The 19,410-nt window shown below is 40.3% G+C and overlaps 2 protein-coding genes across 2 annotated transcripts in view; one reads left to right on the forward strand and one right to left on the reverse strand.

Moving 5' to 3' along the window:
• The window catches only part of LOC109038346 (facilitated trehalose transporter Tret1), a 125,547-nt gene extending 117,258 nt beyond the window's left edge, over window positions 1-8,289 (reverse strand). Inside the window, exon 1 of the mRNA XM_019053379.2 lies at window positions 7,897-8,289. Within this exon, the coding sequence (XP_018908924.2) occupies window positions 7,897-7,917 (21 nt within the window). The 5' untranslated portion in view covers window positions 7,918-8,289. The remainder of the gene's footprint in view (window positions 1-7,896) is intronic.
• MED20 (Mediator complex subunit 20) overlaps window positions 1-19,410 on the forward strand; it is a 190,004-nt gene that overhangs the window by 137,466 nt on the left and 33,128 nt on the right. The window lies entirely within an intron of this gene.

The following is a 19,410-nucleotide window of genomic DNA, read 5'->3' on the forward strand; positions in this document are numbered from 1 at the left end:
TGTTTGAGATACGTTGAGCCGGCATACATCCAGTAAGGTTCCGTCCTGATTTGGAAGATGAAATACAAATACTTCACGGCAAGCGTAAAGGCAAGTGCATTTACAATGTGTGAACAAGAGCATCGATGTTACCACGATTGCCACTTTGAACAGGAAATTCAGATTATCAGTTCCTCAATACAGCTAGATTTCTATCATTCCCATGCAAGGGTGACAGCCGTGTAACAATGCCTCGACAGAGAGGATCATTTCTGTCAACTGGAATGTCTTTGATCTCTTAATGGTTTCCACGCGTTCTTTTCTCGAAAAATGATTTTTGTTTATCGGTCGTCGTGAAGATTATGAGGCTCCCTCTCTTCTTTACCGCAGATAGTCAAGTTGGAAAAACTAAGTCGAAAATAATTGAATTTTACCGCTACTACTTGCCGAAACTTCTATATCTGTACCTAGTTGTATCACCAATAATGAAACCTGGTTGAATTCAAGAGATCTCCGATGGTGCCACGAGAGAATATGGTTGAACCGTTCTGATTCCTGGCATAACTGGTTTAGCCAAGATGATATTCAGCCAAAATCCAAATAATAATGCGGTCATTTACATTATCTTTCAAGATGATCAAAGTCAATGGACGTTCCGCAAAGAAGGTCATTGATGATTAAAGGTCACAATGACTACAAACCGAAATGCATGATACAACTATTTCACCTCCTAAGCCGCTCAAATTGCATAACCATTGAGTTGAAGGCGAGAATTTAGAAATTCGCCATCCTATCATTTTTACCTTCCTGTAAAAATGCAATACAACAAGTCGCCCACAAGCCATACAACCGTACGATCTCCGTAAAATATTGCCGTGATTCAATTTTCGCCGCATGGGAAAGTCACATGAATGTGTCATGATTCCACGCTTACAAAGTTACTCGCGCTTTTGTTCTTTTTCAATTTTAGTTCATACTTACAAGATTTCTATCCGTAACTTTAACCAATCTTAACGATCCGTGTTTTTACAAAGAAATATACAATATTTGTTAAATTTTATGATGCTGTTTACCTTTGCCTCGGACCCAGTTCGATTTGTTTCCGTCGATTTGAATATGCACGCCCAATGTGATAGGGGATTAATATGGACGTATTTCTATCAAACAGACCTATGTGTAGGTGAGAAATATGGGGTGTGCTCGTCGAAGCTGCATAAGAAGCAATGTAAAAGTGGGCGTGATTCCTTTTGTAGAATTGGAAAAGCGGGATTTTACATTCTATCAAACAGACCTATGTGCCAACTGAATGCGGAACTCATGAGCCGCGGGCATGGCAAGAGAGCGTTATGGACAGGGCTCATGAGTTATAGACATGGATCCGCGGCTCGGAGTCTCCATCGTCGCCGCTGACGTCACTGGCGCTTTATTATTCCCATTCACTCTTACGGCCGGAGAACTAACGAGCACACCCCATATTTCTCACCTCCACATAGGTCTGTTTGGTAGAAATTCGTCCATATCTACCCAAAAAAATGTGCGCTTGGGCAAATCTAGAGTCCAGAAATTGGGATCTGCCCGGAAGATAGACATGCTACATAGTCACTAACTCACTCCAGAAACTCGTCCTTCCTCAGTCGCAAGTAACTTTACATCGTCATTGGCCAAAGTATCACAAACGCCATGCGACGTTTAAAAATTTCCGCCGCCATTTTATTTTTTCATACAGAAATTGTTCAACGCAACTGTCCGAAAATTTCTCTGAATTTTCTTTGTGCTGCCGATAAAATTCAAGAAATTTTCAAACATATCCAACCAACAATTTCTCTGTAAAAGAATAAAATGTCGGCGGAAATTTTGATTCGTCACACGGCGCTTGTGATACTTTGGCCAGAAGGTGACGACATGATGCGGATCTGTAAAATAAGTCCTTCTATCCAAGTTTTAAACAGTCTCAAAATCAGCGTAATACTTTTCTCCCTGTTCAAATTTAAGAAGATTGGAATTATGTGTTATTTTTATTTCTTTGTTTCATACATAAATAATTGAAAGCCAGAGGCGTTGCCCTTTCGAAGATTTCTCCAAATTTTCACAATTACCTTCGAAAGGTGATTTCCTGTGCTAATCTGGCGGCTCGGCTGATGGTGGCGTTTCGAGTCGCGTGTCGATGGAATTAGCCGAGGCTTTACTTAATCGCTTCATCGGCTCAGCACAGCATCCAACGAATCAATCAGCCGATTGAAAAGCCCAGCCTCGAATATCCCGTCCGAAAACGAGCCGCGTTACCAATCAAGCATTTCTAACCGCTCCTTTTTAGAAGAGGTGCTCTCCAGTCAAGAATCGCATTCTAGTGGTTGATATTGTTTCAATAACAAACAAACAAACACATTTAAAATATTTCTTCGTCAACTACTATTGCACTCATGTACAACTGAATGCTAATATTTGACAGGACATACACCATTTTTAGGCTTATTTAACGTAACCAAACCTAATCTAACCTAACTGAACGTAATTCAATCTAGCCTGAACTAACGTAACTTACTGAATGAAACCCAAGCTAAATCTCATTTAATAAGTTGGTTCCATCTGCGATTCTATTACTTGTACGACTGAACCCCATCGTGAAATACAGTAACCTAAATACTTCACTTTTCCATGAACAGCGTTTTCCACATTTTTGGAATACATTCTGGAAATGGCGTGTTTAGATATACATTTCAAATGGAGAATTGGCAGGTGTCCGAAATTTGACGAATTTCGTGTTTCAGTAGAAACTACTGAGTGGAAAGACCACGAGGAAACCTATGGTTCCTATATTGAACAATTATAGGACGATATATGCCAAAGCAATCTAATCTGCTAAAATACATGTACTGAAATGTGAAATGCCGCTAAATGACGTCAAAACACGGTGTATTCTCTCACTTTAAAATCTGTTTTCATACTATTTCCCATGACAGAATATTTTTTTAAAAAAATACTGCTAAATTAGCTCTTTGAGTACCTTTAGGTGAATCAATAAAAACTTTTCGTGCAAATTCTCCATTGGTTCTTTCGAGAATGCACCAAAATCACGGTGCGATTTGACAGCGCCTTCGGCCACCCCAACAAAACCCAAACACTACAAATCATCCGACCCAATTTTCGACAGAAGGGTCGACGCTCCTCTCGAAGCTGCTAACTCACCGAAGCGAAACGCAGGCCAATTGCAAATCTGGATCAACGGCATTGAATGCGAATAGCTCAATGGGTGTAACTCCTGCTTCCTCTTGTTCGCCAACTTGTCAGATACATGCTCATGCCGAGCAGCCGATTGTACACAATACCTATTACGCAGTAATTATCACTGAACGCTCAAGTTGGGTTCGGATAGACTCTGTTGGACAGGAAAGCGATATATGGGGGACCGTAACTGCATCAAGTTGAAAAGGAACATCCAACATGGATCTCTATTATTATGGCACGGTTGGCAACGAGTGCATCATGTGATACTTGTCAAAAGTGCGAGAACAACCCCTCCCTATCCAAATTCGCCGTAATTTCTCTGGATTCTAAAGGTGCCCAACTTCCCATAGAACCCAATGTTTATACTCCCCTGTCAGTGTACTATTTTGATTACATTGTGCAATTAAGGACTCTTATTTTTGGCTCATCCATGAAAGCCCCACTTGTTTAGGGAATCCGCGAAGAATGAAAATAAGCCTGTAGTATAGTAGTCCTGTGTCACAGAATGTATTCCATTTTGTAATATTAAGAACCTGATTCCACTTTCCCATCAGAGTTTTAGTCTGCCGTAGCAAAGAAGAACGCCGTGTGAATATCCGGTCATTGTCAAATTTCCTTTCAGAATTTTTTTTTTTTTTTTTTTTTTTTGATAGTTACAAATGTTTTTCATTAACATTTTCAGACACTTCAGATCAAATGACGATATAACTATCCGATAGTTACGCGATAATATTCTCCGATAATATTAAAAAATTACGCAGGTCTGTAGAAAAAATTCGGAATAAAATGATTGATTCTCACGTACTTTTTGGCGCTGAGTTCGACTGCTTGAGAGTGACCTTAATTTTTTTTGTATACCCTTCATTTGACCGTAAAATTTAAATTTTTCTCAAAACAGACTTTTCCGAGGAAAATTCAATTTTCCTAGAAATTGATGCATAATACAGACAAATCGAGGTCATTTTTGGACTTATTGTTAGCATTTAAAGATGCACATAGGATAACATGTATCATACGTCTAAAAAGTTTTCTCCACTGTGTTTGATAGGTGGTTTTTGGTGGATTGATTACTAAAATAAGGTGTTCTCACACACCTAACCCTAGGCAAATCTGATGGTTAAAATCTGATGTCTAAAAGTTCCACTAGGCAACACTGTTTCGTCTCTCTTTAACTCCATTTAATATATCGATTACAGGTGCGGTAAGCTGCTTCACCGAGGATCGATTGTTTTACATACATTTAAATACGCGAAGTTCACTGTTGCCAAATTTCAATAATTGCGATTGGATACGTCGCATTTCCCTAGGCCCAGACGCGAGCGATGGACCGCTCTGTCAACATTGTGTCGCGCCATGACCGACCAATGGGGCTATGAACCTTTTAGTCGGAGGGACGGGTCTTGTTTGAGAGTTTGTTGTCCATAGATAAATCACACCGGTGACAGGTTTTCACTTTCAGTTTGACCTTCAATCGCCGCTTGCACGAACCCGACGCTTTTTTTCTGGACTATACGGGTCTCGATTTTATAGAGGCAGGGATACCTCCAGTTTAATACTAAATACTGCACCGCAGTCAATCTCTCCGATAAATATTTTGATCGTCAAAGGGCGCTCAATTGTTTCTCACAGTATTTTTGGTACAAACGCTTCCAAATTCTTGATTTTCTATGTGCTTACAGTGTTTGAAAGTACAAGAGATTTCAGCCGTGTTAAGGAAGAACACCGTGAGAGCCTTCAGGCGTTAACAAATTTCTTTTGAAAAAATACGATTTTCAGGAAAATGTTTGAATATTTCTTTAACCGATTTTTTGGAGAATACACAGAGAAAAAAAAACCTCGTGCGTGGGACCCGAAGTTTAGGTCATATGGATCTCTGAAATTTTCGGATTGAGCATCTGAACACTTTATGTCTAGCTGTCGAAGTTCGGATCACACATCTGAAACTTCAGTTCTTACATCTGAAGTACATCAGATGTGAGAACCGAAGTTTTTTGGATGTGAAAACCGATGTACTTCAGATGTAAGAACTGAAGTTCCAAATGTGTGATCCAAACCTCAGCAGCTGGACCTAAAGTGTTCAGATGCTCAATCCGAATACTTCAGAAATCTATAAGGCCTAAACTCCGGGTTCCACGCAAGAAGTTTTTTTCTTCGTGTAATTCCGTCACTTGATCTAAAGTGTCTGAAAATTTGAAGGAAAAACAGTTTTAACTTTTCTAAAAAATGAATATTTTTGAACGAAAATTTAGCAACATCCAGATATTCATACGGCAAGTTTTTTTGCTGCGGCCGACTAAAACTATGATGGGGAATCGGGTCCTGATTCTTTGATCTTACAAAATTGAATACATTCTGTAGCGCGGCGCGGGATTACTTTGCTACACGCTCATTTTATGAACAACATAAATGCCTGGTTCAAAAAGCCCTGTATGGCCTTGCGAGATCCCTTTAAACGTACCCAATGGGGCCCCAAAAGGCTGAAAAACAGGCGCTAACGGAGCACTCAAGCCAAATTTGAAAAGGAGATCGCTCCCTCGGCCCCCGGACCAGTTCGCCCCTGAGAAATCGCCCCATGCAACTTCTTAAACACTGAGTCGGACATCGAATGTTTTCGCACGAGCAGATTCAGGAATGACGAGCACGATTTCAAAAACTTCGGAATAAAAGTGTAAAGTCTTGATGCGACCCTTCAGCTCAAGCCTCGAAGCAGTCGCAACTTATAATCCAATTTGTATTTAAATTCGCCCTTCTTTTAAAACTAATTAATCTTGTCCTCAAGAGTTTAGTCGTCTCCGAAAGTTTGAGCTTATTTCATCGTTTTAAAAAGGTTTAACGGCAGGAAAGATACGTTAAATCCGGGGGAAAAGAAGAAAGAAAAACTTTTCGGAGGCATTTTTCATTCGATTCAGGCCTCATCCAATGCACACCACAGGAACGGGACCGCGACCGCCTCACAGTGGATCGAGTCAATAGGCGAAGTCGGACAAAATCTGGAAACTTTGAAAGCTTGTTTTTTTCAGAAATATGAAACAAAAGTGTTTAAGAGTGATTCCATTGGTTTTTCCGGGAAATTTTATTGCAGAAACACATTGAAGTTGAATTTTGTGACAAAATAGACATAAAAATATGAAATTTGGCTGAAAATTGAATGTCCGATCTTTTCATAAGCCCAGGTGTCTATAAGTCCGGAATTTTGGAAAGTCCGGAATAGTACTGATGTTTTAAGAGCGGATCGGAAGTACTGAAAAAGTGCGGAAATTCCGCAAAAAGGTCCAGAATTTTTTTAAAATTTTTTGTCATTTTTGGCGCAATTTAAAATTTTGAAATTTTTCGAATTTCGTCAAATGGAGGTACGGAAAAAGTGCGGAATTTTTCTCTCAGAGGAGGCACTGAATTTTTGAGACTGTACTGAAAAAGTACTGTAAAAGTACTTATTAATCAGTAACCAGTCTGTTTTAGTAGACACCCTGAAACCAGTTATACTGTGCGCCTATCCGATAGTTTGTTTCTGTCACTCTGGAATCTTGTTAGCATGTCCCGATATTTTTGCGACCCCATTTTGTCTAAATGCCAAGATGTTCGATCGTGTCCCTAAAATTGTCTTATCATCTTCGGACGCCGCCGCGCCGTGGCCTCAAAAAATTTACACGGTGACCAATGAATCAGCCGACACAGCATTGACGCGGACAGGTTGCCTTGACCAAACTCAACGGATAAATAGGTGCGACTTGCAATAGGTGGCTATTAATCTTCCAAGCTTTGGAAGGTTCGCCGCAGTGAGTCGTTCTCGATTTCAGCAATATTTAAAGGCAGATTTATAACGGCGAAAATATAATCTGTCATGTTCAAACGGGTATCGCGAGAGTGCTTACAACTTTATATCCAAGCACTTTCACGATCTTATCCCCAAAACACCATAATAGCTCTAATATTTTTGTGATAAAAAATGTTTTAAAATTTGCTATTACAATTTGACTTGTGGTGTTCCTCACACGATGTTTCTTTAATATTTTTACCAAATAATCGTTGTTTCCCGCAAAACGGACCGTTAGTTCAGTCCAAGGTTGCTAATTTGCCTCAATGACTAACTTTTTTCCAAGAATATAACCGAGCAATTCATGTCCGGATTTCAATATTTTTGTGTGGAATCAGAGGAAAAATCCATGCAATTTTCGGATAAAAATTTTCAATAGTTCCCTGGTAAAAATATATTTGTGAATGGAAATGCTAAATTTCTTACCGGTACATGTATGTATCCGTCGGACACTTTCTTATCAGATTCTTCATGAAAGAATCAGTATCTCTCGTATTTACCTGATACAGTTCCCATGACACAAGTGGATCACATCTAGCGAAAAGGAACCAGCGCCATTACAGTTTTGTAGAAATGTTGCTTCTTCATAATTATCTAAAACATTCTCAGAATTGCAAATAGTTTTCGGCTTTCCACCAAAAAATTGTTAATTTTAAAGGGAAATTATTGTGTAAGTTCTAATACTGTACATATATTGAGTATTTTTTAGAAGGAAAGAAGGATTTGTACGGTTTTGAAAACATTGTAATCCCTCTGGATCCTTTTTGCTAAATACGATCCAATCGTACATCAAATCATGATCGATGATTTTCTTATCAGTACAGCGTTCACTTTTACATCGGTCTCTACTTGGAAGAATCAAGGTATGTTGTAATTACCTGATAAGGTCCCCTCGACATCGCCGTGAATGAAATCCTGATCGGTAAATTTTCCGAATCGTTTAAGATACATAAAACCAGGGGTTGGGTGCGGGAAAACGGCAGAAAAACTCGGGGAAAAACTGGCAAAATCAATAACAACAGAGCAGTCAGCTGAGGCGGCTGCGGTAGCGGAACCAAGCGAAAATCATCTACCCGTCATCGTTTTCAATCTCGGGGGGCGTTCAACTGGCCGACATGGCGGCGTGCTCTCGGCGTGCGTGCGTGTGCGGGGGGCGAAAAACCAAGGGGGATCATGGGGAGCGTAAGTGTAAAAAACCAAAACAAAAGGGCGGTGCGGTGCGAGTTGGAGAGCGGTTCGAACGCGGACGGCTCGACGTGCCGACTGGCGCTCCGCGATCGCGAGCGAAGCTCTGCTGCAGTGCCCCCCCCCCCCCCCCCGCGCAACCCCTAGCGCCGCCTCCCTCGCGGCCCCTTCAACCCCTCGGCTCCCGTATTTTCCCGCCATTCGCTCGCCTCGTCCCGTAGCCCACTTCCTCGCCCCCCTGTTGTCACGTTTGGAGCCGCTGAAATTTCAGCAAGGCGAGCCTTAGGTTGCAAAACCCATTAAGAAAAATTGTACAATTTGGACCGCGTTCAACGGAAAGGGACCAAGCCACGTCAGGGAATGCCAAATTTAATCGGGCAATTTCATTTTTTTTTCATGAAAACTGTTGTACGGATTTTTGTCCTAATTTCGGTGAATTATCTCCATAGTAAATAGGAGATTCCCTAATATTTTCGAAGGAATCCGCATGCACAAACGCTCTCTTGTAAGAAAATTAAATTGCTAAGTTAAATTTGGCAATAACTGATGCGGCTCGGTTCCTTTTCACTAAACGCGGTCCCAATTAGATATGTTTACAGGTCTGGTGTTATTCTGTTGATAAGTCAAGAAATTTATCCAAACCCTTAACAACGGAAAATTTTGTTGCAGAACCTGGAATTTTTTTTTTCGATCAAAATATTGCATTTTTTGCAATTTCAAGAGACTTCGCGCTTCAAATTCTTGCTGACAAATTTTATGAGAGATTATGCCCCCTTCCCTCCCCCTCCCCCCCAAAAAAATTGCAAAAGCTAGAGAAACTCCAGGGGTATTATGCTCAAAATCCCCAAAAAGGCAGGTAATTTCAAAATCAAAGAAAAGTTGTTACTCTGATTCATATATATGCTGTGCAGTTATTGCTCTGAAATGATAATTACGTTATATCCTTAATTTTTAAATTTATATAGGATTAATTTAATCGGCTTGGCAACGGAGCGCTCGCGCCCCCTTTTATCAGCTTTCGCCCAGTTTCGAGGCATTAAGCTTATCCCCGTAATCCAGCCGTATAATTAATTCCGAGTTTGAGATTAGCGAATTTTCTCTAAAATATCAAATTAGCACAGCAGGCCCCCTCCCGGTCCGTGGAACGCGATCCCCTTTTTTGCCCCCTTTCTTCCGAGCCTACAGCCCGCGCATTCGACATTCCGCGTTTGTTTTGTGTCTGGGTGTCTCGTCGTGGTTCACTCAGTAGGTCAAGCTATCATGTTTTTGGCCGGGTAGCTGGGGGCTGATTATTGGAACGGATAAACAAAGCTATACACAAATAATAGAATCGGAGAATAGAGTGATCCTATTGGTTGAAACGGGCGAGGTTCACATACGAAGAGGGAAAATGATGGACTCTCGTCGTTGGTTAGTCTATCACTTACCTCCTTTGTCCACACCCGCTTCTACCAATAGGAATGCTCCATTTTTCCCTTGTCTTCTATATGTCTATCGCTTTGATTTTAATCCATACTTGGTATTGATATGTGGATCACAATTAGCAGAAAGGAACCAAGCCACATCACGTACTGCCAAATTTATCCGGGCAATTTAATTTTTAACAAGAGAGCGTTTGCTTGGATTTCTTTGAAAATTGCAAGGAATTTGTTTCGGACTGTACGCAGGAAATTCACTGTTTGCACAAAAATCTGCCCAACCGTTCTCTTGTAAAACATTAAGTTGCTTAATTGAATTCAGCAATAAGTGATGCAGCTTGGATCCTCTCTGCTGAACGTGGTTCATTTAATGGTATCGATATTCTATCTGGGTATCGATACTGTCGATATCACGCGATGTAAATTTTTCTAATTGGTTAAGGGCGAACACTGAAAAAAAAATCTCGGTGTAATTACTAAGAAAAGGGTAAATTTACCAAGAATTCAGGGTTCTATTTGATCCCAGTTTTTTCTTGGTAAAATTACCATTTATGGAATTGGTAATTTTACCGAGAAATCTCGGTAAAATTATTGGACTTTCTTGGTAATTTTACTGGGCCTTGGTAAAAACGCCAATATTTTTTATCGACTGTGGTAGAATTACCGGGATAAAATGGCGCAGTTACCGGGAATTGATTACCAATAAAAGTGGTATTCTTACCTGAAAAAAACAGTAAAAATACCCGTTTTTAGGTAAGCTTACCAGTCTGTGTTGGTAAAATTACCAATAACTGGTAAGAAAAGTGAGGTGGTAAAGGTACCAACGGACCGTGGTAAAAACGCCGAGAATTTTTTTTCAGTGAAGCACACTGGACCGAGTCAGTGGGAGAGGTCGGACAAAATTCGGAAACTTTATACGCGTATAACTCCGTTAATACAAAACTTTGAGGTTTTAAAATTGATTCCATTGGTTCCCTCGTGAAATTTCTTCCTAGAAACACCTCTCTCAGTTTAAAATGAGACGATATAAACATCAAAATTTTCAGTTTTCGTCCAAAATTTCATGTCCGACCTCTCTAATTGACTCGATCCACTGTGCGACGCCTGGCGCTAATACTTGCTCTGAACAATGATGAATGATGAATGACCAGAAAAGTAAGTCGTTGGGATCAAATTATTGACAAAATTTGAAAGTAGGGACGTGTTTGATTTGAAGCGCACTCGGACTGGTCCATTTGAGTATCGTGAGGCAGTGGCGATTCTGCAAGTTGGCAACACTGTATTTTTTCCTTTTAAATCCAATAAAAATATCGATCTTAGGTCACCAAGAATCGATTGTTTTACACACACTTAAATGGTAGGAAAATAGTGTTGTCACCTTCACTTAAAAAAACAGTCACGGGCACCTTAGACGTACCGTCCATCCCGGGATCAGAGGCCGAAACTCCCGGGTGTTGGAGCCGTAGCATCGATTGCTCCGAGTGCTACGCCCGGAATATTCGGCCTCTGAGCCCGAAACTCTGACGGAACGTCTATATAAGCTCGTATGTACGGATTCCACAGCCGGAGTTTGTTTTCTGTGTTTCAAGAATCGCCTCCGTCCCGAAGTATTGACTTTTCCCAAGTTTCGATACTACAGGATCGGCATCGATGCAGTCGCTTCGATAGGTACTAGTATCGATACTCGGTATTAAAGGTGATTCGATGGACACCATATTTTGTGTCAGAACGGCATGCGATATATCGCATCAATGGTTCCATTTTTTCAACTACTCGTCATTTTTCTCCAATTTTGAGATCGCAAATCTGTTGTCAGGAGACTAAAGCACTCACTTACTAATTTTAACAAAGAAATTCAACGTTATAAAGGCGTGGTTTTTTTAGAGAGAAAATATCGCATCCGAGTGCAGTTTCGATATCAGTATCGAATGCGATATTTTCTCTCTAAAAAAACCACGCCTTTATTACGATGAATTTCTTTGTTAAAATTGGTAAGTGAGTGCTTTAGTCTCCTGACAACAGAATTGCGATCTGAAAATTGGAGAAAAATAGACGAGTAGCCGAAAAAATGGAACCAATTGATGCGATATATCGCATGCCGTTCTGACACAAAATATGGCGTCCATCGAATCACCTATAATAGGAATTGACCATGGATTACTCAAGTATCGACATCTCTAGGAAGGGATCGAAGCTTTGATAGCATTTCGTTAAGCTCGAGCGAGTGACTGTGCGTTGTGCGTGGCCCGTGGCACGGAAACCATTTATATTCGCGCTTTTGTTCTGACGCTCGAGGCTCGACCAGGGGCTTTCGGGCTTCGGCCTCGGGTCTGCTTTAGGCACTTGTTCCAAACCACCTTTTGTTCCATCATCATCCGAGCCCAAAACCTTCCCTTTCTCCTCTCTTTTTCCATTCATTTATTCCTCCATTTATCTGTTTATCCGCTCGTTGACTTGTTTCCTTTTATTTATTTTAATAAATTTACGCTAATCCAAAGGATCATTTGGAACTCGAGCAGCAACTTCTAAAGTGATGTATCCATGTTACACTCCGTTGGTAAACAGTGTGGCATGAAATCTAAGAAAGACATGAAATGTCCACAATTTTAGTGAAATATTTCATGAAATTTCACAAGGCTGTGAAATATTTCATGAAATTTCACGAGGCTGTGAAATATTTCATGAAATTTCACGAGGCTGTGAAATATTTCATGAAATTTCACGAGGCTGTGAAATATTTCATATTTTTCAGGGGTTAGGTATGTAACCCGGACTCAAACGCACAAAAAAAGAAGAAATTCACAATTTTTTACTTTTTGCGAAACATGAAAAGGAACCATGAACTGGGCAGCCAGGACACGACTGGCCCGTCTAAAGACTGAATAAGTCCATTTTTTTTTTCGAACAGTTTTTAATACGCGTTCAAAAAAACGATTTCAAAATGGCATATATATTCTCAGTTTCTTGAACGTGAGTGTTGCATAGGGACGGTGAGACTTTCAAACCACGTATCTCGGTTAGCGACCTTGCAGACTCTCTGTCATACTTGAGTTTTTAATGAGAAGCTACTCAACGTTAATGCTTGAAATCAGCCTTCAATATTCCTCTCATGGTCAAAGAAAATCCAGTGGAAACTTCAAGGAGTGATATTAATTGTTCTCCTTCAAAAAAATAAAGGGGGAGCGGATATTCATAAACACAGGTAACGAGATATGTGTTCTTACAGTTTCACCGTCGACGTTTAAAAATTGGAGATACTTTCCGCTTTAAAAATACTGGGCCGATTTTATCGTAGCGCCTTGATGCAACTATTCGTGTTCCGCGGATGTGCGTGTTGCTTGTTCCAAATTGAAGGCGTTTCTCACTTCTTCAGAGATGCACAGGACTTGTCAGTTGTAGCAATCTAATAACAGAGCACATATACATTACAGCGAGATTATTACCAGTTAGTGGCATGAGGCCCGGGGATCTAAGGTCAATTATTGACATGGTCATTCCTAAAAAGACTTGAGCGTCTGAAACGAAAATTTAGCGACAGCGCCATGTTTTGGAGGCGTGCAGTGAGTTTGGAGTCCCTCTTGGGGGATTTTAAATTTGTCTGCTAACTTCAATAGATGGCTAGTATCTTGACAAGTTGAAAGGCTGGTTTGCGATAGCCAGGAGTTCGTGAAGTCCTGGGCTTCTCTCATCGGGCCCCGTTGCCGTAAACTGCAGTTTCAGCGTATGAACGACGACTGGTGCGGATGCGATCAGCGCACTACACGTGAGATAGGGTGTTTTTCGCGTTGGAGAACATCCTAAGAGCATGATGTCACGATGCAGTAGACCGCTGCGCGGTTGCCACGCCCTGCGGGAGCCAACGGGATGGTCTAAGACTCGTAATAGTTTCGGCGGCCCTCTAGAAGGTGCGTGGCAGCGGTGCGGGGACCCTGTCTGCTGGACATCGCGTAGTCATGTTTAGAGCACTGGAATTGCTGATTTCACTAGATTTTCCGCTCGAATCGTACGAAACTGAGGGTAAGACGCTCCTAAGGAAGATCTATGAAATCAGTCTTCTCTCAACGCGGTGACCACACTGCTCGCGGTAAGCAACACGCGGTACAGCCCCGTTGCCCCCCAGTTGGCCCCGAGAGTTTTCGACTCAAACCCCCCCCCCCTTTCTCTTAATTTTAAAATTGTATTTGTTCTCTTATTTCCGGTTTTTAGAGTGAGCGTTATGCGTAGTTATTTGTTGTTGTAATTTTCCGTAAACGTCGTAGATTTGTCCGAAATAGTTTGGCCGATCCGAGGTGTCTCCGGTGGAATTACGTTATGGTGTATGATCAGTGTTGTTTGCGTGGTTCCTGTGTGTATTTTCATCATTTATCATCAACTAGTGTAATTAAAGGGAGTGGCACCCCAAAACCCGTGCACGTTTTGATTTGGACTACTTCTCCCCATCTCTCATAAAATCAGTGATCAGACGAGCAACGAAAAGATCATCTAAGTCCATGGGACAGGTTTGATAGAACATCTTATTGCATCAGAATATCCTTGATATTAGCGTGTGTTATAGCTCTACCAATTAGTCATCACTGAGGACTTGAGGCCTCATTTTCTATACCTCAAGTGGTGGAACGCCCCCTTTTGGCTAAACTTTAGGGTAGTTCTGGTCCCTAGAGTTTTAGCCGTTTCACGTCAGAAATGAAATACGAGAAAACATCGGAAGGTGTTAAAATTAACTCGTTTTAAATCACGGATGATATAATAGTGTAATTAATTAAGTTATCGTTTTAATAATTCCGAGCTCTGAAATTTAGAACTGGTCGATTAGAACTTTTTTTTTTACTATTTGTATCGAATCATGATTTTAGACGCTTAAGTATTTTCCAGAATGACCGATTTGAGTCGGTGATTATCTCAACCTACGAAATATCTTAACCTAAGTTGATCGCGGCGCCTTGATGCAACTATGTGTGTTCCACGTATGTGCGTGTTGCATGTTCAAAATTGAAGGTACTTTGGCGTTTCTCTCATCCTCAGAAATGCACGGGAGTTGTTGCGTACATTTAGCAACAATCAGAACTATTGAATAACTATTCAACTTCATAATAATAATATTCATAATAATACTGTGGATATGACTTTATTCACACGGGCTTATAGCGTTACAATGCGTATGTATATAGAACTCTGTTACCACGGAGGCATATCAGGTTGGAGCTTAATTAGCTTTAACAAGAGTTGTTATCAGTTGAAGCACTCGAAATATTCGTCCATCGTTGGTCAATTAACCGGTCGACCGAATCGCAAGTCGGTCATGTAAACTAAGGGACCCGGTTTCGTTTCCTCAGCCTCTAACTCCATATATTTAATTTTTTTTCAATTTCTATCAATTTAGTTTAATTACTCTTTTTTCGTTATAGCCGAGAAAAGAACTTGGTACGGGTGTCTGGAACACCCTGTAGGATTAACTAAATTTTCTCCGAATGTAGGACGGTTCTTGTCTGCACAACTCGATCCGATTGCACCTTCAAAGCCTTTAGGTTGAACGAGAGCCCTCACTGTCGAACCGAGATAAGGAGGATCCGCGAGCACTTGAAAAGTTGGACCCAACCCTGCTAAAAATGTTCCATGTGGATTCACGTGGAAATGACCCGATTTCCATGTGATTTCATGGAAATCGTCTGACTTCCATGTCCTTCGACATGGAAATCATAACGTTTCCATGAAACTCACATGGAAACCAAGTCATTTCCATCAAGCCGTCATGGAAATGAAAACATTTCCTTGTGAGCTCGACATGGAAATCATAACGTTTCCATGCAACTCACACGGAAACCAAGTCATTTCCATCAAGTCTTCATGGAAATGAAAATATTTCCTTGTGAGCTCGACATGGAACTCATAACACTTCCATGCAACTCACACGGAAACCAAGTCATTTCCATCAAGCCTTCATGGAATTGAAAATCCCCTTCTCAGTTCGGCATGGAAATAAAAATTGCGGATTTAAACATGAATTTCGCGGCTTTAAAATCTTTCAATTTTTGGGCAATTCTAAACTGGACATACGCTCCGACATGGGCAACATGCGAAAATTACACATCGGAGCGTGAGTGTCGCGTTTGAAGCATAACTACGATGTTGAAGGCGCTCCGCAAGGTGCGCGCCAAGGAATTATACTCGGTATACGGTTCAAACCAGAGATGCAAGATTTTATATGTAACTTCATAAAATGAAATTTCGTGAATTCCAATCATTTTTGAAAACTTCTGTGCTATGGGCTCATTATGACATGAAAAGGAAAAATCTTAAGTTTTGGAAGGGGGGGAGGCGGGGAGATGAAGGGAAAAAGGAAAAAACCGAAAGAAGAGCTATACGATCATTGTTGCGGGTTGCATTAGCAGTCACATTTTTTCTTCTCAGGCGTATGTTTAGAAAGGAGGTGAAGAAGATCCCCATATCAGGGTGATCGAAAAAAGTCTCAATTTTGGTCATCACTTAAGTACTTTTTCATCAGAAGGTAGTGTTTAGCATGTTATGTTTTTATCTTCAGTTATTAAATCCTCTAAATTTTTTTGTAAAGAATTTGAAAAGAATTGCTGGAACCAATTTTTTTTAATGATATGATTTCGATCTCAGCCCCTGAAAATCAAGTACCTGAAATTTTATGAAGCTCAATAATTAAAGAAATGTGCCAAAATGTATGATGGATAAAAGCTTAGTGTGTACTTACATCTACACTCAAGTGAAAGCAATAATAAGCACAATAATTTTAAAAAGCACATGGTGTACTCAAAGCTCCTTGATGAAAATTAGGGCCACCCTTTCAGACATACTTTGTGGGCAGGCCATCTATGACGGCCATGGGAACTTGTTTGACGGGTATATGTCAGTATGTAATTGAAATCAGCGCATAGACCTTCTTGGACTTGTAGGATTTTCTATATTATAGCAGCGTAGTTTTTCAAAGTTCGCATGTTAGCAGTTCTAAACACACATGTATCTTCCACTAGGCATGTTTAAAGAGAATCTTTCAGTTAAATATGCATCATGCAAAGTAATAATGGATGACATCTGTCATGCAGACATACTCAATAAAATAGAAAATGAACAAACAACACTCACCAACTTGCTCAAATCTGTAATCCACTGGGTCAGAAAAATCCACTTGAAGACAATTAATCCAAATTTCCGATTAGAACTGGTGCAGGTACGAAGGAACTTTTGAAAACACGATGAGTGCATTGTAAAAATATCTGAAGCACTCTTTAACGTAAGAGAAAAATTAGCACCATGATTTAATAGCTGATCAATGCAGAACACCACTCTCAGAAAAGCACTGACACAACACGATTTTACAGTTTAGTTTTAGAGGAGAAAGCATTTTTCAAAAGATGCGACATCATAAATCCACAGCTTAAATAATTTCACGATTTACTCCGATCATTGATGATATTAAGGTAGCCATCGATTCTCTACCCGACGTTCCTTCCACACATGACAGGAAACATCTACAGGCATAGAGCAAATGGCACTAAGCAGCAATGTACATCTGATAAGGCAAGCTCCTGGAAGTGTCGATCTGCAAAAATACAAAGCGGGAGACAGATCATCAAATTGATCTACCTATGGTTAATGGCCGTCCTTGGAGACAGACAGTAAACTACGTAACAATATATCAACCACCTTTTGATAACAGAACGAATTTAAAATGAGAGCAAGACCCTTCCTTATGGAGGGAGGGCCAAGAAACATTTAAAAACGGAACATTTTACTACTTACAGGTTTGAGCCACTGAATAAAATACATTCCACCAGTCAATAAAATTTTAAATTTTGAATGTTGATAGATAACCTGATTGCCAGTATACATCGAGTTGAAACATCTGATACTTAGAGCGGTTCATTTTTGTATAAGCTCTTGAGGTATTTTAAAATTATACGACTTTTAGGTACATGCACAAACTGATGATTTGACTGTGAGTACCTTAAAGGGATAAAATTAGGGCAACATCCGCAGCACTGCAGATGTGCGATTGGTAAAATTTCTAAGGATGATGCGTTTTTAGTTCAATCGATAGATGCCATCAGGCTGAATTGGGGTAGGGAAAGGTGTGAAAGTGAAAAATTATTCATTAAATTACTTACTTGAGGTGATGTGAGTGTGAGAGATAAATATAACCTAACTTTTGTGAAGATGTTCCTAGTTCCTGGAATAATCGTTCCTTGCCGATACTTCCAGGGTTGTATTTATTATCCAAATAATTATCAGGCAAATGTTTTCAAAAGGATTAAAATACAAAAACTGGCTCTCTTAAATCATTATAGCGGCTGATTTTCACTCATTTTCATACGCAACCTCGATAAAAAGGCAAAGGGCAAAACCGCGGAATGGTCCCTCGTCCAACTATTCGATGTCCAACTCGGACTCGGAACTCCGGACCATTGTTCTATTCCATCCACCCAGCCAGCCATTAGCGAAGCCATGCCATGCCGTGAATTTGAAAATGAAAACTTAATTTGATCTACTTTTCATGATTCTTAACGAAGAATCGATTGTATTATCGGCGTCTACTTGACTATACTCAGTTTCATCGAACACAGGTAAATTATCTCTCTTTCACTTCACTTCTTGACGACGGACACACCTAAGTATGAGCCTGTCACCTTGTACTTACATTACACATTTGTCATGTCAAGCTATACTGATCAAGTAACTCGAGTTTAATTTTCTTTGCCGATTTACGATTCAGTCGATATTTTCTAACGAGCGAGGTAATCGTGAATTCTATTCTCTTGGTTTGCGAATGCATTTACTACCATGTGCTATTCCTAACCGTGGTTACGAAGTTGATCGAAGAGTCTACGTCTAATAAATCGATCCACCCCTTCCGTGGGAAGGGAGATGAGATAATCTTTCATCCATTTAGCATTGAAGGGAAAGACCAGAATCAAGATGGTGGATCTTCTGTTGCACTCTCTAAGTGCAAATCTTATTATCCGCGGACTTTATCACAAGTAGAAACTTCCCAACTCTCGCAGGCGAGTGCTATAGATAGTCTGTTGGAACATCCTCATACTGCCTGCATTTTCCTTGTGTCTTCAAAAGAATCAAGGACAATTAAAGTTTTGTTGCACCCATTTCCTCTCTTGTACTACATTTGACCGGTGTCTAATTTTAAAGTATCTATCTGGAACTACTTACGAAAGCTTCTATAAGAACGAACCGCTCTACGTATCAGATGTTTCAACTCAATGTATACTGGCAATCAGGTTAGCCATCAACATTCAAAATTTAAAATTTTATTGACTGGTGGAATGTATTTTATTCAGTGGCTCAGATCTGTAAGTAGTAAAATGTTCCGTTTTTAAATGTTTCTTGGCCCTCCCTCCATAAGGAAGGGTCTTGCTCTCATTTTAAATTCGTTCTGTTATCAAAAGGTGGTTGATATATTGTTACGTAGTTTACTGTCTGTCTCCAAGGACGGCCATTAACCATAGGTAGATCAATTTGATGATCTGTCTCCCGCTTTGTATTTTTGCAGATCGACACTTCCAGGAGCTTGCCTTATCAGATGTACATTGCTGCTTAGTGCCATTTGCTCTATGCCTGTAGATGTTTCCTGTCATGTGTGGAAGGAACGTCGGGTAGAGAATCGATGGCTACCTTAATATCATCAATGATCGGAGTAAATCGTGAAATTATTTAAGCTGTGGATTTATGATGTCGCATCTTTTGAAAAATGCTTTCTCCTCTAAAACTAAACTGTAAAATCGTGTTGTGTCAGTGCTTTTCTGAGAGTGG

This window comes from Bemisia tabaci, chromosome 8 (genome assembly GCF_918797505.1).
Source record: "Bemisia tabaci chromosome 8, PGI_BMITA_v3".
NCBI lineage: Eukaryota > Metazoa > Arthropoda > Insecta > Hemiptera > Aleyrodidae > Bemisia > Bemisia tabaci.